The sequence below is a fragment of the Eublepharis macularius genome, chromosome 17 (assembly GCF_028583425.1).
Source record: "Eublepharis macularius isolate TG4126 chromosome 17, MPM_Emac_v1.0, whole genome shotgun sequence".
Taxonomy (NCBI): domain Eukaryota; kingdom Metazoa; phylum Chordata; class Lepidosauria; order Squamata; family Eublepharidae; genus Eublepharis; species Eublepharis macularius.
The window spans coordinates 2,758,094-2,778,976 of NC_072806.1; the positions used below are offsets into that span (position 1 = coordinate 2,758,094).

Below are 20,883 nucleotides of genomic sequence, written 5' to 3' on the forward strand. Positions count from 1 at the left end.
AAGCTGTCCAATGTGGTCTTTGTTCATTCAGGGCACGGCCCTGCAAGGAGTCCTCCGGCACTGGGGGGGGGATTCCGGCTGATCAATAAAGAGAATGTTTTCTGTTATAAACAAGTGTCAGGCGACTTCTCCAATCCAGCGTGTCCTGAGGGCCCGAGAGGGAAAGAAGGGGCTGGTGATGAGAAACAGGTTAGGAGTCCTATCCTGCACATTTACTCGGAAGTCATGGGCCACTCTTTGACCTACATCTGTCTTGCATGCTGAAAGTCGCAGGGTTGAGTTGCACCATCTAACTGAAGGGCCCCATCAGAGGAGAGGATATTAAACTAGCTGGACCACTCCATTGTCAAACAAACTCCCCTCCTTCCAGAGGCCCTCTATTCCCCTTCTCTGTTACTGTTTGCAGTGGCTGTGTCCCCCCCCTGCCCCACCCTGTTCCACTCCACCCCTGCTTTCCACATCTCCTTATTTCTGCCCTGTTCCCTTCACCCCTGTGCAGGAAAGTTCTGTAATCATGCAAATGGGTATTGGACTTCTTTACTGATACACTGGTACAAAATGCGAGAAAATATTCCTCCTTCACATCACAGAGAATAGACAACTGGCAACTTTTTATATGCTGAAATGTGTCCCTTGCCCAAAGAATAAACACAAGAAAATTACTGGCCACCAAGTGCTAACAGACCAGGGGAGGGGGGAGGGGTTGCTGTCTCGGCATTCACCTCTAGAACCAGCAGAGGGAAGTATTAACAGTGATGAGCATGAGCACTCCTGAAATTGTAGAGTTATTTTCTCCCTCTATCTCCCCCTCCACCCACTGCCCCCTGCCCGGCAGAGTTCCTGTGACTTTAACAGCAGAAACTTTTTTGCAGCCAAGACAAGGAAACCGCTTTTGCTTGTGGTTTTGTCTGTCACGCATCTCTGAAAGGAGACCCAGTGGGGGCAAAGCTCTACCCACCCAATATCTGAAGTCTTTCCCCTTTTGCTCCCTGAAGCCAGTTCAATGCCCTTCCTCTCTCACTTCTCCAGCCTGCTTCCCTCCACAAGCCCAAAAGTTAAAGTGTTTTTCGGATGTAAGAGCCAGTAAATGCCCCTGTCAGAACTGCAGGGTGCAAACCGACAACTCCAGAGAAAGCAGAAAACACCTGAAATTACAAAAGGCAACTGCTGTGCAGGTTTACGGGGTGGGAGGAGCTTTCACCCGCCAACAGCACTAGAGATCAAAAAGTGCCATAAAGGCAGCTCCATAGAGAGTCACTCACCCCTTAAAATGATGCTCTCTTTCCCTCCTCACTCGGCTACCTCTGGGCCAATGGTGATACTGCTGTTGGTTATGCGGACGCCATACCAGCCAGCCCAGTGCTGAATATCTCGGCCTCCATGCTTGAAAACGATGTGGCGGATGCCTGAAGGGTAGTTGTGAAAAGTGTGCGAAATCTGAAAAAGAGAAGGTGGGAGAAAAATTGGATTTCACCAGCCCTTATCACGTTTCATTTCCTAGCAAACACATGCTGGGAGGTCATCGGTGGAGCAATTTACTATTCCCCCGCCCCGCCCCGGGCAGTATTCTATAATCTTCCAAGCAAACATCGCTTTCTGGGATTTCATCCGTCTTGACTCCTTTCGTCCATTGACCCACTTTTGTAGAAGAATATGCTCACTTCGCTTGGGGTGGGCGGAGGGAGCTATGTTTGGTGAGAGCCAGTTTAGTGTAGTGGTTAAGAGTGATGGGACTCTAATCTGGAGAACGGGGTTTGATTCCCCACTCCTCCACTTGAAGCCAGCTGGGTGACCTTGGGTCAGTCACAGCTCTCTCAGAGCTCTCTCAGCCCCACCCACCTTGCAGGGTAATTGTTGTGGGGATAATAATAACACACTTTGTAAACTGCTCTGAGTGGGCATTAAGTTGTCCTGAAAGGTGGTATATAAATCAAATATTAGGACACGCAGAGCCCAGTGCTGGGGGTGGTGGTGAGTGAAGTCAGCTTTACAGGCTTGCGAGGGGTTTCAGCAGGCAAATTGCCTACACCTGTGCAAATCTGGCAGAACTTGTGTGTCAGCACGCTTTTTCTCCTCTCCAGGGCCGGATCTACGGTTGTCAGCACCCAGGGCAACCGAAGACTGGCCACTCGCGCGCACACGCTCCTGGCACTGCATGATGACGTCACTTCTGTGACATCATCATGCACGGCAGCACGTGCCACCCTGTGGCACGCCGGCTGTCCCGGCGTGCCGTGGAGTTGGCGGCAGCAGTGCGAGTGGCTGGGAGGCTGCCCGCGCCATTCACTTGCCCCGCAGGACAGGAGGTGGCTTGCTGCATACCCCCTGTCCTGGGGGGCAGGCGAATGGCACAGGCGGCCTCCCAGCCACACATGCTGCCTTTCACCTGCCCCGCAGAGCAGGGGGCGTGTGGCAAGTGCACCCCCTGTCCTGCTGCCCACACGCTCCCAGGGCTGGCAGCTGCGCCCGGCACCCCCTCGGCGGCACTGGGGGTAAACTACCCCCCCCACCCCCCCATAGATCCGGCCCTGCTCCTCTCTCAAGTTTCTCAGGGTAATTGTTAAGTGGTGTATTGCCCTGATTGGCTGGACTTGCCTTAAGATGTGACTGTTTCCAGCCATGGGCGTGGCTTTTCTGGCCATGGATGCTGCTGGACCATCACTTTGATTTGAACACTGCAAGACCAGCTTACCCTACCTTGGACTCCATTGGTGAGGCCCAGCTGTGGGACTATTAGTTAACTAATTCAAGTGTCTTAGTTAAGTTAGCCCTATTCAGTTTTTAGTAAGGATTTGTTATTTTATGTAGATGCTTCAAAGCTTGACTGGGTAACACCAGTTTTGTGTGTGTGTGTGTGTGTGTTAACCTTCTTGAATTTCCTAGAATAAAAACACCCTTTACTATGTGTGTCTTGGATCACTGTCTCTAACACCATAAACTGTGTCACACTGGGCGAACTCACAAAGAGGTAACTCCCTGACACCACCCCTCTTTTAGTCCTGTGCAAAGCCTTTCTGGAAAAGAAAGGTTTTTAAGGGAGATCAATAAGCCATTCAGCTCCAAGCTGTATCTGGTTTTATACCTTGGTTAATTTTTATTCACTGATTGTATATTTCAGTTCAACTGGATGTTTAGTGAGCACAGACAAAAGAAGGAATTATTTTGAATATCTCCTAGGTGGTTTGATTCCAAAATCCCTGTTTCAATTTTGTGTCAATCTCAACTCTCACATGAATCAAAGACTCTAGCCAATACACTGGCTTTCAGCTGTGCATAAATCTTGTTTAAAATATTTTTTAAATAGATAGAAAAGAATAAGCTTGTTCAAATTGATGCATATTCCCTTCATAAAAAGATGCTTTATACAAAGCAAAGATTTTTCAAGATGGGTGATAAAGCTGGGAAATTACTAGCTGCAAGGTTAAAAAAGAAACAGGCTAAAGAAACTGTTGCTGGTATAAAATTAAAGGATGATATAATCACATCAAATAATAATTTAATTAGTAAGGCCTTTACTGAATATTATCAAAAATTGTACACTGTTGGCAATCCAAATATAACCAGTGTTAGAAATTTCTTAAATAAACTTAAGATTCCTAAATTAACAGAGAAGGATAAAGAGTTAATGGATAAAAAATAAACTTACAAGAAGTAATCACAGCAATCCAACAACTTAAATAAAGCACCTGGGCCAGATGGCCTAACTTCTGAGTTCTATAAAGGTTTTCTCCACATAATATAAGTTCACCTTTGCTACAAGCTATCAATAATATGAATCTAATCACCCAAATCATGGGCTGAAAGTAAAATTATTGAGATTCATAATCCATCCAAAGACCCTATACTTGTCAGCTCCTATCGGCCTAGCAGTCTTTTAAATATAGATTATAAAATTCATTCTGACATCTACCTTAGCAAATCAACTTAAAGATATATTTGGTAATTATATATCACCAGATCAAACTGGCTTTATACCTCCTCATCATATCACTGCATATCATCATATCACATCATATGTAAAATTGTAAATCTTTTAGATGTTGTTAAGAAAGATAAAATTAGATCAGCTGTCCTATTTTTGGATGCAGAAAAAGCATTTGATTGAGTCGAACACAGTTTTCTGATAGAATCTCTCAAAGCTTTCGGGTTTGGAAACAACTTCAAAAAATGGGCAAATTTGATTTACTCACAATGTTTCACTACAGTAAGCATAAATGGTTATCTGTCATCACAAAATAACATCACTAGAGGTGTACGTCAAGGTTGCCCTCTCTCTGCGCTTCTTTTTGCGCTCTCCTTGGAATCATTAGCTATCTCCATGAGAGAAGAACCAGATATTCATGGCAATAAAGCAGGAGTAACTCAATATAAAATAAGCCTTTACGCAGACAATATTGTCATCTTTCTAACAAATATTTAACAAATCTAGTAAAAGTTTAGAAAATCTTATCATGCAGTATGGTAATGTTGCAGGATATAAATTAAACCCAGATAAATCAAGTTATTTGCCTCAATACCAATTTAAATGAATGTAATAAAGACAACTGGATCTGGAATATGAAAGTTACTGACCAAGTCAAATCAAAAAGAGTCCAGTAGCACCTTTAAGACTAACCAATTTTATTATAGCATAAGCTTTCGAGAATCAAGTTCTCTTCGTCAGATGCCTGATCAAAACTGGGCAGATACAGAAGAGGAGGGGGAAAGAGAGAGAAAAAAGGGAGGGGGCATAAATCACAAGAAGGCAGAATGCAATTAGCATGGAGGCTATCAAAACATTCCTTTGCTTGGAAATGTAAACATTTCCTTTTGGTGTGCAGTCAGTTTGTAGCAGTGAAGGTATCCAATTCCTATGTAGTATAAGCCCTCGATGACCACAGCTCTCCCTGCCAGCTGCATCTGACAAAGAGAACTGTGGTCCCCGAAAGCCCACACCAGGCGTCACTGGGCTCCCCCAGATCACGCCTCTGTAAAGAGAATCTGTTACCTGTGGTAATGTGATAACCATTCATAGTCTCTATTCAGTCCCCGCTTGACAGAGTCAAATTTGCATATGAATTCCAATTCAGCAGCCTCCCGTTGGATTTTGTTTTTGAAAGGTTTCTGTTGAACCACAGCGACCTTTAAGTCTTTGGTGGAATGTCCTGGTAGATTGAAGTGTTCTCCCACTGGTTTCTGGACGTTTCCATTTCTAATGTCAGATTTGTGTCCATTTATTCTTTTGCGTAGAGGTTGGCTGGTTTGTCCAATGTACAGAGCAGAGGGACATTGTTGGCACATGAGGGCATATATCAGGTTGGAGGATGAGCAGCTGTAAGAGCCAGAGACAGTGTAGTTGATGCCATTGGGTCCTGTAATTGTATTCCCTGGGTAGATATAGGGGCAGAGCTGGCATCTGGGTCTGTTGCAGGGCTTGGTACCTGTGCTGGTGACTCTGCTGGCCGATTCATGATTGTAAGTGAGAAGTCGTTTAAGATTGGGGGGCTGTCTGTAGGCAAGGAAAGGTCTTCCACCCAGGGCTTCTGAGAGAGAGGTATCATTTTCCAGGATGGGTTGTAGCTCACTGATGATACGTTGGATGGGTTTGAGCTGGGAGCTATAGGTGACAACCAGTGGTGTTCTGTTGTTAGTTCCTTTAGGTTTGTCCTGGAGCAGACTGTTTCTGGGTACTAGTCTGGCCCTGTTAATTTGTTTCTTCACTTCATTTGGTGGGTACTGTAGTCCCAAAAATGCTTGTTGTAAATCTCTTAAGTGTGAGTCTCGGTCGAGAGCATTGGAGCAGATACGGTTGTAACGTAAGGCTTGGCTGTAGACAATAGACCGAGTGGTATGTTTAGGGTGGAAGCTGGAGGCATGTAGATATGAGTATCGGTCTGTTGGTTTCCGGTATAAGGTGGTATTTATTCGTCCATTATGTAGTTGTACAGTGGTGTCCAGGAAGTGTACCTGTTGTGTAGAGTGGTCCAGGCTTAAGTTGATAGTAGGGTGAAAGTTATTGAAGTCCTGATGAAATCTCTCAAGGGCTTCCTTCCCATGGGTCCAAATGATGAAGATGTCATCCAGGAATCTTAAGTATAGTAGTGGTTCCAGTGGATGGGAGCTGAGGAAGCGTTGCTCTAAGTCCGCCATGAATATGTTAGCATATTGTGGTGCCATGCGTGTGCCCATGGCTGTGCCATTAACCTGTAGATATAAGTTGTCACCAAATTCGAAGTAATTGTGAGTGAGTACGAAGTGACAAAGTTCAGTGGCGAGGTTTGCTGTGGTTTTGTCCGGGATAATATTCCGTATGGCTTGCAATCCATCTGCATGTGGGATATTGGTGTACAAGGCCTCCACATCCATGGTTGCTAGGATGGTGTCATCTGGTAGGTTGTCAATGGATTGTATTTTCCTGAGGAAGTCAGTGGTGTCCCGTAAATAGCTGGGTGTGCTGGTGGCATAGGGCCTGAGGATAGAGTCCATGTATCCCGAGACTCCTACTGTGATGGTGCATTTTCCTGCAACAATTGGGCGTCCTGGGTTACCCGCTTTGTGGATTTTGGGTAGTAGGTAGAATCTTCCTGGTCGTGGTTCCTGGGGTGTGTCTGTATGGATGCATTCTTGTATGTCCATGGGGAGTGTTTTTAATATTTTATTGAGTTCCCTTTTGTATTGTTCAGTGGGGTCAGAAGGTAGTATTTTATAGAATGTTGTGTTGGAGAGTTGTCTTTCTGCTTCTTGTATATAATTTTGTTTATCCATGATGACAACTGCTCCGCCTTTGTCAGCTTCCTTGATTACGATGCCAGAATTATTTTGGAGGCTGTTTATGGCCTCTCTTTCTCCACGGCTGAGGTTCTGCTTTAGGTGTTGTTGTTTGTCAATTATCTCAGCCTGAGCCCGTCTACGGAAGCATTCAATGTAAAAGTCCAATGAGGAGTTACGGCCCTCAGGTGGTGTCCATGTGGAATTCTTTTTCCTGGAGTTTTGTAACGATGGTTGTGTATTGCTGGGTTGGGGGGGTGGGGGCTGCTGAGGCTGCTGTGATGGTGTCTGTTCAGTGCTTTGTTCGTCATTTTGTCCAGCAGAGTAGTTGAAGAATTCTTTCAGTCTTAGGCGTCTAAAATAGGCCTCCAGGTCTCCACAAAGTTGTATGGTTTGTGTGGGTCTGGCTGGGCAAAAGGATAGTCCACGTGAGAGGACTGATTCCTCTGCTGGGCTCAGCTTGTAACTGGAAAGATTGATGATGTTGCTTGGATCCCAAGTGTTTTTGCTCTCTGTTGCTGGCAGGAGTTTTGAGAATTTCTTCTCCTTCTTGTTCTGTAATTCAGTGAATAGATTACAATAAATAGTTTCTCTGGTTGTGGCAAACATCTCCCAGTTACCGGTCTGTGCAGAGGGGGTGCACTTCATGGAAGAGTCTAGTTCAGAGACCTCTTGCTTGATCCATTGTTGCTTGCTGTACATCAGTCCAATGAGGTGAATTAAGAGTTTCCTGGATAAGGTGTTGCATAGTTTCTCACTGTAGTCTGTGTGGTAAGTGGATTTCAGTGGATTCCTCACACGAAGTCCCTTGGGTAGAATGTCCAGTCTTTTGCATTTAGAAAGAAAGATGATGTCTGTTTGTATCTGTGCCAGTTTCTTCATGAGGTTGATGGATTTCCTCTCCATTCGGCTGAATGCGGTGCTTTCCAAGGTCATAGATCCAGAGGAGTTAGCCATGTTAGTCTGTAGTAGCAAAATCAAAAAGAAATTCTCAAAACTCCTGCCAGCAACAGAGAGCAAAAACACTTGGGATCCAAGCAACATCATCAATCTTTCCAGTTACAAGCTGAGCCCAGCAGAGGAATCAGTCCTCTCACGTGGACTATCCTTTTGCCCAGCCAGACCCACACAAACCATACAACTTTGTGGAGACCTGGAGGCCTATTTTAGACGCCTAAGACTGAAAGAATTCTTCAACTACTCTGCTGGACAAAATGACGAACAAAGCACTGAACAGACACCATCACAGCAGCCTCAGCAGCCCCCACCCCCCCAACCCAGCAATACACAACCATCGTTACAAAACTCCAGGAAAAAGAATTCCACATGGACACCACCTGAGGGCCGTAACTCCTCATTGGACTTTTACATTGAATGCTTCCGTAGACGGGCTCAGGCTGAGATAATTGACAAACAACAACACCTAAAGCAGAACCTCAGCCGTGGAGAAAGAGAGGCCATAAACAGCCTCCAAAATAATTCTGGCATCGTAATCAAGGAAGCTGACAAAGGCGGAGCAGTTGTCATCATGGATAAACAAAATTATATACAAGAAGCAGAAAGACAACTCTCCAACACAACATTCTATAAAATACTACCTTCTGACCCCACTGAACAATACAAAAGGGAACTCAATAAAATATTAAAAACACTCCCCATGGACATACAAGAATGCATCCATACAGACACACCCCAGGAACCACGACCAGGAAGATTCTACCTACTACCCAAAATCCACAAAGCGGGTAACCCAGGACGCCCAATTGTTGCAGGAAAATGCACCATCACAGTAGGAGTCTCGGGATACATGGACTCTATCCTCAGGCCCTATGCCACCAGCACACCCAGCTATTTACGGGACACCACTGACTTCCTCAGGAAAATACAATCCATTGACAACCTACCAGATGACACCATCCTAGCAACCATGGATGTGGAGGCCTTGTACACCAATATCCCACATGCAGATGGATTGCAAGCCATACGGAATATTATCCCGGACAAAACCACAGCAAACCTCGCCACTGAACTTTGTCACTTCGTACTCACTCACAATTACTTCGAATTTGGTGACAACTTATATCTACAGGTTAATGGCACAGCCATGGGCACACGCATGGCACCACAATATGCTAACATATTCATGGCGGACTTAGAGCAACGCTTCCTCAGCTCCCATCCACTGGAACCACTACTATACTTAAGATTCCTGGATGACATCTTCATCATTTGGACCCATGGGAAGGAAGCCCTTGAGAGATTTCATCAGGACTTCAATAACTTTCACCCTACTATCAACTTAAGCCTGGACCACTCTACACAACAGGTACACTTCCTGGACACCACTGTACAACTACATAATGGACGAATAAATACCACCTTATACCGGAAACCAACAGACCGATACTCATATCTACATGCCTCCAGCTTCCACCCTAAACATACCACTCGGTCTATTGTCTACAGCCAAGCCTTACGTTACAACCGTATCTGCTCCAATGCTCTCGACCGAGACTCACACTTAAGAGATTTACAACAAGCATTTTTGGGACTACAGTACCCACCAAATGAAGTGAAGAAACAAATTAACAGGGCCAGACTAGTACCCAGAAACAGTCTGCTCCAGGACAAACCTAAAGGAACTAACAACAGAACACCACTGGTTGTCACCTATAGCTCCCAGCTCAAACCCATCCAACGTATCATCAGTGAGCTACAACCCATCCTGGAAAATGATACCTCTCTCTCAGAAGCCCTGGGTGGAAGACCTTTCCTTGCCTACAGACAGCCCCCCAATCTTAAACGACTTCTCACTTACAATCATGAATCGGCCAGCAGAGTCACCAGCACAGGTACCAAGCCCTGCAACAGACCCAGATGCCAGCTCTGCCCCTATATCTACCCAGGGAATACAATTACAGGACCCAATGGCATCAACTACACTGTCTCTGGCTCTTACAGCTGCTCATCCTCCAACCTGATATATGCCCTCATGTGCCAACAATGTCCCTCTGCTCTGTACATTGGACAAACCAGCCAACCTCTACGCAAAAGAATAAATGGACACAAATCTGACATTAGAAATGGAAACGTCCAGAAACCAGTGGGAGAACACTTCAATCTACCAGGACATTCCACCAAAGACTTAAAGGTCGCTGTGGTTCAACAGAAACCTTTCAAAAACAAAATCCAACGGGAGGCTGCTGAATTGGAATTCATATGCAAATTTGACTCTGTCAAGCGGGGACTGAATAGAGACTATGAATGGTTATCACATTACCACAGGTAACAGATTCTCTTTACAGAGGCGTGATCTGGGGGAGCCCAGTGACGCCTGGTGTGGGCTTTCGGGGACCACAGTTCTCTTTGTCAGATGCAGCTGGCAGGGAGAGCTGTGGTCATCGAGGGCTTATACTACATAGGAATTGGATACCTTCACTGCTACAAACTGACTGCACACCAAAAGGAAATGTTTACATTTCCAAGCAAAGGAATGTTTTGATAGCCTCCATGCTAATTGCATTCTGCCTTCTTGTGATTTATGCCCCCTCCCTTTTTTCTCTCTCTTTCCCCCTCCTCTTCTGTATCTGCCCAGTTTTGATCAGGCATCTGACGAAGAGAACTTGATTCTCGAAAGCTTATGCTATAATAAAATTGGTTAGTCTTAAAGGTGCTACTGGACTCTTTTTGATTTTGCTACTACAGACTAACACGGCTAACTCCTCTGGATCTATGACCAAGTCAAGTATCTAGGTATATGGTTAAAGAAGAATAATGATAGTATCCATTAATAGCTGAAATTAAAAAACTGTTTCAGCTATGGGAAAACTTAAATCTATCCTTTCTTGGATGTGTAAATACGATTAAAATGATGATTCTCCCTAAATTTAATTTCTATTTGGTAATGTCCTAGTTGAAATTCTAGAAAAAATACTAAATGAATGGCAGCTATTATTAAATGCTTTTATATGGCCCATGGCACAGAGTGGTAAGTTGCAGTACTGCAGCCCAAGCTCTGCTCACGACCTGAGTTCGATCCTGACAGAAGCTGGGTTCAGGTAGCCAGCTCAAGGTTGACAGCCTTCCATCCTTCCAAGATTGGTAAAATGAGTACCCAGTTTCCTGGGAGTAAAGCATAGATGATTGGGGAAGGCAATGGCAAAGCACCCCATTAAAAAAAGTCTGCCAAGAAAATGTCGTGATGCAATGTCCCCCCCCCAATTGGGTCAGTAATGACTCGGTGCTTGCACAGGGGACTACCTTTACCTTTTTTAAAATATGGAATAAAAAAAACCCAGATAACAATATGTATGACAGGAAACTAATTTGGGACTTGGAAGTACCTAACCTCAAATTTTATTACCAGGCTACTAGACTTGGTTGTTTGAAAGACTGGTTATTGGATACAATAGAAAATACCCCGGCCCTTATTAAATAATCCTTCGTGAAGGTACCCATGAAGAGTTGGCCTTGGGTAAAGAAAGAAAATAGGAAGAGGTACTATAACAATGATAATACCTTTGAAAATGTAGTGCTTAATGTATGGGATCAAGTTAAAAGTAAACTTATCTCCAGGACTCTCCCCGCTAGCATCTGACATTAGTGACATGATAGATGACAAGAGCTCAGAATTTCTACCCTTGAGAAGGTGGGAAGGTTCAGGATTTAGTGAATACAGAAATTTGTTGGTTGATAACCAAATGATACCGTACAATAACGTTAAAGATATTTTAGGCCCCAGTTTTTCAGTATTTGAAAATCTCCAGGTTAGAGGGTATCTAAGTGAACAGATACAAAAAAAGAGTTCTTTTAAGACCTAGAATGGAGTTTGAGGAAATGTTTTCGATAAACAATAAAGGTATTATTTCGAGGTTGTATTCTTGTTTGTTAAGAACAATGCTTAAACCTGATCAAACCTTTCGAAGTAGCTGGCAAAAAAATACAGGGAACATCTTAGATGACACAGCATGGAAATTTATTTTCACTCAAGTTATTAACTTTACAGTTTACCTTTTTTTTTTTAGAGAAAACTTACTGAAAATGATTTATATGTAGCACTTAACTCCTTTAAGGTTAGCAAAGATGTACAAAACCAATACAAACACATGCTGGTACTGCAATGAAGATAAAGCAAACTTCCTTATGTGGTGGAAGTGTATACGAGCCTCCCATTTTTGGCAGCAAATAAGGGAAATTATATATACCAGATTGGAAGTACATATCCCTCGGAAACCAGAGATATTACTGCCGAACTATCTACCTAATTTATCTAAAGATCAGCAAATAATTGCCCTACATATGATTACAGCTGCTGGAAAGAAAAAAATACCCCCAAATTACGTGACTGGTTGTTGAAAATAAAGGAGATATATACTTTAGTGAAATTAACTGCAAATCAGAAAAATAGAGATATTTGCAGTAAGATCTTTTATGGTCAGAAGCAATACGAAAAATAGAACCAGCAATTATGTAACTGAAAGAGACATTGATAGTACAAGCCGGTGATATGTGATTTTGCATATCAGTGGAGATGGGATAGGAGGTTTTGGATCAGTGATAGGATTGGTAGATATTAATGTTTTTATTCTGTATCCTGTATTCCTTTTTGAGTATGTATGTTGTTCTTTCATGTATGTTTATAGTTCGTTAATAAAATTTAAAAATTTTATCTTGAGGATTCAAAGTGACTAACAGTAATATGCACAAGCAACCAACATTTAATGAAGAGCATAAATACAGGTTTGTTGGGACCTTAAAGAAATAAATAGGGACCTTTCCAGCAATGAAAACTAGCTGAATAAAAAACAACAGAAGAAGGACAATTGATGCACTCCCTTGCAAGGGAAAGACCTTTGGGGCCCCCTCTCACCATATGTTCCCTGGATGGTGCTCCAATCAGCAGATAGAAATCTACTGGTGATCTCTGGCCCAAAGGAGGCTCGCCTTGCCTCAACCAAGTCCAGGCCTTTTTTGGCCCTGGTGCCTACCTGTGGAACTCTCTGTCTGTGGAAACCCAGGCCCAGCAGGGTTTATTGTCATTCTGCTACCTGTAAGATGGAGATGATCTGCCAGGCAAATGGAGGTTGAAGCTGGTGGACTGTCCATCTGTCCTCCTGCCATGGAGGGACGTATGCCCCCTGGTTCTGCTGCTATTGTCAACTGGCCACCCTGCCCAATGGGCTTTATTGACGTTGGAGGGTCGTTGCAAAACATGCGCTGCTGTTTTAATGATTATTGAAACTTTTATTCTATTCTACCATGTTTTATCTTTATGTTTTGGTTGCATTCTGCTCTGAGCCCACTTGCGGGGTGAGCCGACGATAAATCCAATTAATAAATAAAATAAATAAAGACTGCCCAAGCACAGTTATGTCACCTCACGCCATTCTGCATCGCTCCACTGATTTATCACCACCTCTTCAGTATTAAATTCTTCCAGGACCTGGTAGTATGCAGAGAGCAGCTTGACATTCAGTTTGTATTGGCAGCTGCAATTGTACCGGGCAGAAAACCTGGGGGCACAGAAAGGCATCAAACACAGCACAGGTATGCATGCGCAACATGAGCATGGCCAAATGGGGAGGCCCCTCCTCCGTTTGTGGGGACAGCATCAGATAACTGAGACATAGAACAGCTCTGCCTGATCCTATCCCTGCGGCAGCTGCTGAGGCCAAAGAGCAGCAGCAGCCAGGTGTCCTAAACATGTCAAGGTGCTGCTGCCAAGGCCAGAGGGGGAAGAGACTGCGACCAAACATCCTCCTCTTACCTGTATCTGACACATGGGTGGGCCTCGGGATGCGCGCATGGGCACACTTATTCGCTCACCCATTTCAGGTTTTACTTAATTTTACTTTTGATGCTACCCTCTGCCGTTTCCCCCTCCCCTACTCACCAATCCTTCACCACGATATCTGGTTTAGCTTCATCCATCAGCTCGTTCCAGTATCCTTCCTCCTTTAAGTTGATGCGTTGGAACTTTGTGCAGGGCCTGATGGACAGATTAGGACCAATCTGGATGAATGCAGGAGAAAGTCTGCACGCCTCAGAAGCAGAGATGGAGACCTGATTGTGCTCCTGAAAGGAGAGATCTCGTGTTCCCTGCAACATTCTGAACTCTTCTCCCCTTTTCATTAGCTTTTGCAGTTTTTACACTAGCAGCTGTCAGAAGTTGGAAAGGAGCCCTTGGGTAGCACCTGCTCTGTCTGCTTCCCTGAAGACATACTATGCATATGGATTGAGAATGGTAGAACCTCCACAGCCTGGTGCAGTGTACCTCGGGACACCAGCTGAGCGGTTCATCATGTCCCCTATCCCAAGTTGCTGGATCTTAACAAATTTCGCAGTCTGCCAAGAGGGAGGTACCATCTGCTGAAAAGCGTCTGGCACTAACTGATGTCACTGGTCCCACGCCAAAACCTTTCGGTTTCTATCTATTTCATGACCAGCATCAATTCTTGACATGCACATGCTCAGAAGATGCAACTTATATTATCTGCCTTTATTAAAAACATCACTTGTGCATGTTCTGCATGCATGATTGCAGAGAAGAGATCTGACTGCAGAGCAGAGATCCCACTAGTGGGAAACCTTCACTAATTTTTTTCTCCCAGGACTCTCTTTTTGCAGCTTTTCCGGCAGAAAAACTTGAAACGGGGAGGCCTTGCTCTAGGTACGATTTTTATCTCTGTGTGCTGCTCTCCCTCACGTTACAGAAAAAGCTACACATCGTGTGTGATTATTTGAGTAATTCGAAATAAAACAATGAATGAATGCTGGAAAGATATGATTGTTTTGGGGACAAATGAATATACCAACAAGATTGTTCCTTTAACAGAAAGTAACCTCCACCCAAGAGTCTTGCTAGCCCAATTCTGGAGCCCAGTTGATCCAGCTCTAGCCTTGGATTGCTGACCTCCCTCTCCCCCCAGCCAGCTTCAATAGCCAACAAAATTAATTTGAGTTGGAGCCAGAAATGAGCTTCTGCATTTGAAAAGGGCATTTGAAGAGGGAACGTATCAATATTTTAAAATCATGTAAAATATTTATATCCTGTCCTATTCATGGAAAAAACACAACAGGCTTGAGCCCAAAAAAGTTAATTGAAAACAATAAACCTGCACATCAAAAATCCAGCAGGCTCAAAGTAACCTATTAAATAAAACCTCAAGAATTAAGAAACCAATTGCCAGAAAATATGCTCCTTCAGAATCCACAAAAGAGTCATGTTAGCAGAGACCCCTTTCTCAGATGCGTTCGGTTAGCTCTGACTCCATCTTGGCTAAATTTTCTTTGGCAGCCATTTCAGGAGCTAGCAATGCCATACTTTGGAGAAGGTGAGGTCAAGGATCTCCTTTGGCTATGCTACTGAGTGGCCATAACTTTGGGCGGGAGACTGATTCTCTGATGGGACATCTGCATGCTTTCCCATCGCCACAAAACAAAACAATGGCCCACAGACTGGAAAAGCTCAGTCTACATTCCAGGTCCCAAATAAGGGGATTATAAAGACTGTAACCACTATTAGAGCATTGCATCAGTTTCCTACTCAAGCAAAGCGATGCTCAAAATTCTACAGCAAAGAGTCTTTACCATACATGGAACAAGAAATGCCAGATATACAAAAAATGGATTCAGAAAAGGAAGGGGCACCAGAGATCACATTGCAAATTTACGATGGCTAATGGAACATACCAGGGAATTTGTTCTATAGATTACAGCAAAGCTTTTGACTGTGTGGATCATGAAAAGGTAAGGATGGCATTAAAAGAAATGGGGGTGCCATTTTGATGCATAACCTGGACAAGAGATTACTGTTAGAACCAAATATGGGGAAACAGAATGATTTTCAGTTGGCAAAGGTGTTAGACAAGGATGCATATTATGGCTTCTACTGAAGCATCCAGAACTGTGTTGTGCTATTTTGGTTGGTCCAAATAAATGGTTTTGTAGTAGGAAATTAATTTCAAATAAATGACCTGGATAGCCCAGGTGAGCCAGATCTTGTCAAATCTCAGAAGCTAAGCAGGGTCGGCCTTGGTTAGTAATTGAATGGAAGACCTCCAACGAAGACCAGGGTTGCAGAGGCAGGCAATGGCAAACCGCCTCTCTTAGTCACTTGACTTGAAAACCCCACCAGGAGTTGCCCTAAGTCAGCTGTGACTTGAGAGCACTCTCCACAACCAACTGTTCATCCTATAGAGTAATTCTTTATCAATTCTGACCACTGGTTATTATTCTCCAGAAATAAAATGCTAAAAAAGCCAAAGATGATCAAAGATTTCACCTGTAAGACGTGACAAAGAATTTCTGAACATGTGGATGGGGAAATTCTCTCCCATGAAGCTCAGGTTGATCTTCGATCTTCCACTTATTTCCTCCATTGTTCAGAACTGACCAGTGATTAAAACTGTCTGTGAGAAAGCCATAGAAAGTTAAGGAGAAGGGAGAGGCTGAGAACCTGAGAACTGTAGTTCTCTAATAATTCCCAGCAAACATCCCCCCCATGCCCCCAAATGATGCTTTGTGAAGGAAACCAGAGCAGTTAAACTGCTATATAAAACCAACACACACACTAGACACAAAGGCAATCTACTAAGTGTAGATTGCCTTTGATTTGAATGGCTTCTCACTCCAAATTTGCGTCCATCTCAGATCCAACCCGTGTAAGGTGTCACTTGTAGTTTGGCTCTCAGAGACAGAGGGAAAGTAGCTGAAATGTTTTTGATAGAGAAATTTTTTTAATAGTACTCTGCTGCCAATTAAATTTCCCTTCTCCCACTTACCCAAATATAATCCAAGACACCAACCACAGTGATACAGAGAAGTACGAGTTTTATTGTTACACAAAGCTCAGACGCATCAGGCATCTGAGTGCGGACCTGGGAGAAGGAGTTGCTGGTACTAAAAAGAGAAACCCATAATAAAATAAAGAAAACAAAAAGTATTCCCCCCTCCCCCCCCCCCAATTCCTTAAAAGTTGTAGGTCCTTAGGTCAGCGGATAGGAAAGCCTACCCTGACCGAAAGGGCACTCTGCTCCCCTCTCCTCGTAAATGCTTAACAATGCAACGTGCAGTTTCAGCCGTCCCTGTCAGTAACTGGTTAACTGGATGCCAGCACAGATAAACAATATTTCCTTGGTCATCAGTCCTTGTGTATGCATGCCGTGCCTAAATAAAAGCGCCACTGCCTGGCTAGGGAGAGACGAGCCTTCGCAGCCTGATGCTCAGAATCTCAACCCTGCGTCGTGTCATTTCTACAAGTGAAAGTCACGTTCAAACAAGAACGCGGTGTGGAACAAAGCCACAAGAAGGCAAGATAACTTCGTTCTACAGTATCAACCTTCCCCAACTGCGGGATCAATCTCAACCACGTAATTAATAATAATCATAACTTCTCTCTGAATAACCCATAAATCCTTAGTTTAAAAGCCAATGGTGCATTCCACTAGAATTACTCAAGGCCGAGACTAAGTAAAACAAAGAATCTTCCTAATAGCAACCTTTAAAACTGAGCAACGTCAGAGCAAGAACTGCTTACTGTACTTTAAACAACCGATAACAACTTAATGTCAGACCAGGGCAAAAGCCCAGTCCCCAGGAATAAAATGCCAAATGCTTCTCCGTATATCGCTGGAGGGCCACTAAATTTTGGTGCTGATAATTCACGCAAGCCAATGCAGGAAACCAGACATTTACAGGAGAAAAGTCGCGGAATTTATTTTGCGGCTGTCTTTCTGTTATCTAGCAAGGGTTTTGCATCCCAAAATCAACACAGAAAAAACCTGATTCAAGCCGTGGGCATGGCACTGATTCCCTATCAGTTTTCTCCCGAGGAAGATAATTTTAAAGACGCTCCAGAAAGGACGCTCTTGTAGAGCCACGAGAAGGGCAGTGGGCAGAGAAGCGGCCCTCTTCTGGCGTGGACCTTTGACCCACAGCATTTATGGGACTTCTGCTGCCGTAAGGAAAGGTTGTTTCTCTGTGAGGAACAGAGGGACCTTGCCAAACATCCAGAAGGTCCTGGAGTTCAGCCCAAAGACGAAAGAGACTTACTTCACCTTTCACCTCATGTTGGGACAACTCAAAATATTATTAACAGTTTGTTCAAAACTTCCACTTAAAGGCCCTTTCCCCCTCCAACTTCAAATAAAATCTGTTTGTTTAGGTGCAGTTCAGGCCAGAACCAGGCAGCCACCGTCCTGCCACCAGCAGCCTGACCCTTTTTAAGCTAAAACTAAAAAAAAGTTACACTTGAAATAATAATTTTCTGAGGGCAAGAGAATTTGGGTTAATTGCAGGGAGGGGCATTCGAATTTGGGATCCCCCCACCTGCATTCTGAAGTCCTGGGGATACTTTACTCTTTGAGGTTTCTGAACTTGAGCTCAGCTTTGAAAAAGGGTTGTTTGAATCACCTTCAGTCTGGGAGGAGAGGTTCCTCTTTTGCTCCCAAGCACCCACCTTCGGCTAGAGGATTTTTGATTAGGTTCCTCTTCAGAATACAGAGGAAGTAGAAGTTCTTCCAATCTGGGACGCTCCTGTCCGGCTCCTTGGGAAGGTAGCCCTCTCGCTGGCTCTTGCGCTTCCACAGCGTGCCCAGATCCACCAGGTCTCTCCAGTGGGAGCAAACCAGCCGGCAGTTGCGGAGGAGATCCCTTCCGGGGACAAGAGAGAGCAGATCCAGAAGGATGTCTTCGGGCAAGTCTCCGATGTTGACCATCCTCCTTCCTTCTGGGGAGTCTCAGCTAGCTAAGAGGAAAAGGGAGGCTGAGGTCATTCAGAGAAACTGAGTCATGCCGAGGAGGGGAGCACCGAGGGCACCGGGGGCACATGGAGGGGCTGCACATCACAACAGCAAGCACTAAATTACAAAGAGTTTCCTGTCAGGAAATCCCTGATAAACTCCTTTGGTAGCCATGACTAAGCCACTCTCATCTTCATTAGGATAACACAAAAGGAGCCTACCTTACAGGGTCGTTAGGATCGTCAGAAGAGCCCAGCAAGGTCAGACCAAGTGTCCATCTAATCCAATATCCTGTTTCACAGACTGGCTACTATTCCCTCCCCTGCAGCCGCTGCCCAAAGGTAGACTGCCCCAGAACACGGATGTTCCATTAAGCTTCTGCTTGGCTATCAAAGTCATCAGAAGACGGCACTAGCTAGTATGTAAAAGAATGGAGACTTCAAAAAATATCAATTAAAATACTCTGGCACAGTCCTAAACCGATTTACTCCACTCTAAGCCCATTGATTTCAATGGGCTTAGACTGGAGTAACTTTTCTTAGAATTTCATTGCATGTATCCCCATTGAGCAGACGTGGCTCAGAGTGCCTTACAACAGCCCTGCGAGGCAGACCGACACTATTTCTCCCATACTGCAGCGGTCAGCAAGAGAGCTGCTTATGACAACCCTGCAAGGTAGACCAGTGTTACTAGTTCGCAACTAGGAACGCTTTCATTGCGTTCGCCTCCCGCCGGCCCTTCTCACCCTGCGCAGCTCTCCAGGGGATGCAGCCGCGCCTCTGCCTCCGCGCCTGGAGCGCAAAGAGCAAAACGGGACCGGAGCATCCAGGCGGGGACCGGACTCTGCTCGAGAGGCTCGTCTGAATGCCGCCCAGAAGCGGGGTCCAGACACCCCCGCACCCCCCAGCTGATCCGCCCTAGGCACCCCCCAATGCCCACCTGGGCGCATCTGGATGGGGAGGCAGGCGGCCGCCCTGGAAGCGCAAGCGGCAGCTGCTTCCTCCCGCAGCCTCGCCTCCTCCGGGGCAGACCGGGCAAGGCAGCCGGGGGAGGGCTCCTTCCGAGCAGGAGGCGCAGCCGGGCAGGGCTCGCTTGCTCCAGCCCCGGGCGCGTCTCTTTGGAAGTCAGCCCGGCCCAATTCCGTGGGACTTTCCAGGATTGCAGCCATAAAACCTAGATTTGCGTTCCCCCTTCAATGAGTCACCGTTCCTATCATGGTATTTACGCTTCCAAGGAAAAGGGACAGAGTTGGGCTGTGATCAGTACGTGGAAAGGAGGAAGAGCCGTTGGACTCAGGCCCGGGGCGGGAAATTCCTGCATGGGGGAGGGGGGGGGTAACATTCCTTAAGATTAACTTTCTGCATCCAAGACTACATAAGATGAACTTGGAGAAAGAACAAGTACCCCCACACACACACCCCAGCAAGCTCTGGCTGCTCCTGCTTGCAAAGCTCTCTGGGATGTGTAGAGCCTGTTAGGCAGCACCCACTTAACGTCATAGTGTCCTTATACGTGGGCCCAGGGTTTGGGGAGGGACCCCAGCAGGGTGCAATGCCATACAGCCCACCCTCCAAAGCACTGATGTCTGCGGTCTGGAGATTCGTTGTAATTCTAGGAAATCTGCAGGCCCTGACTGGAGGTTGGCAACCTAAACTCAGGGGACTTACTCTCAAGAAAGAATGCTGGAAGGTAGTTGTGGCTGCTCATCCAGTTGACCACCAGAACACAGAGCTCCCCATCATGGCTGCGGTCAGAAGCAATAGCTCAATGGAACCCCAAATTTCAGCAGCAGTCTACCTTGGAACATCAAATGTCTGGAGGCAATCTGCTGGGTGTGCATGTGTGTGTGTGCACGTGCTGCTACCTCTGTGCCCAGAGAGATGATAACCCCCCTTGGTCAGGGAGACCAGGCTTTGTTGCAGCAAACCCAACTGAAACTCCATAGGCAGAGACAGTCTACCTCTAAGTACCAAGACTGTCCACCACATGGAACCGCTGCTGGTGCTTTTATTCTGAAGATCAGCGTGTGTGATGCAGTGCTGGATAACAACCCACCAGGTGGCTCGGCAGGGGGAAAAGGTTTTCTAGCTGCCTTGCTCCGAGTTCTAGCCTGTTCTGCCTTTGGACACCAGGTCAGCCCCTCTGACCAGCTAATACAGCCATCTTTTCAACCTTGCAGTTGCATTGATCAGAGCCGGGAACCCATTTCCAGCTGACGGTGTGTTCTTGCTACATACCACCAGGGCTTTTTTTCAGCTGGAATGCGGTGGAATGGAGTTCCCGCACCGCTTGAAAATGGTCACATGGCGGGTGGCCCCGCCCCCTGATCTCCAGACAGAGGGGAGTTGAGATTGTCCTTCATGCTGCTGGAGTGGCACGGAGGGCAATCCAAACT

At 45.4% G+C, this 20,883-nt stretch overlaps 1 protein-coding gene across 3 annotated transcripts; it reads right to left on the minus strand.

Moving 5' to 3' along the window:
* Positions 1–14: 14 nt before the first annotated feature.
* Positions 15–19,505, minus strand: LOC129344863 (F-box only protein 6-like). 3 transcript variants are annotated; one of them, XM_055001774.1, is made up of 7 exons: positions 19,234–19,365; positions 18,206–18,493; positions 16,031–16,157; positions 13,640–13,735; positions 13,124–13,259; positions 1,263–1,437; positions 15–78 (listed from the first exon to the last, which is right to left on the minus strand). In XM_055001774.1, the coding sequence occupies exons 2-6, from the start codon at positions 18,462–18,464 to the stop codon at positions 1,291–1,293; spliced, it is 765 nt and encodes a 254-aa protein (XP_054857749.1). In that variant the 5' UTR covers positions 18,465–18,493; positions 19,234–19,365; the 3' UTR covers positions 15–78; positions 1,263–1,290. The 3 variants fall into 3 exon arrangements, with proteins under 3 accessions (XP_054857749.1, XP_054857747.1, XP_054857748.1); XM_055001772.1 differs by lacking the exon at positions 19,234–19,365 and adding an exon at positions 19,428–19,505 and having other exon boundaries at positions 34–145; XM_055001773.1 differs by lacking the exon at positions 19,234–19,365 and adding an exon at positions 18,710–18,862 and having other exon boundaries at positions 34–145.
* Positions 19,506–20,883: the final 1,378 nt, after the last annotated feature.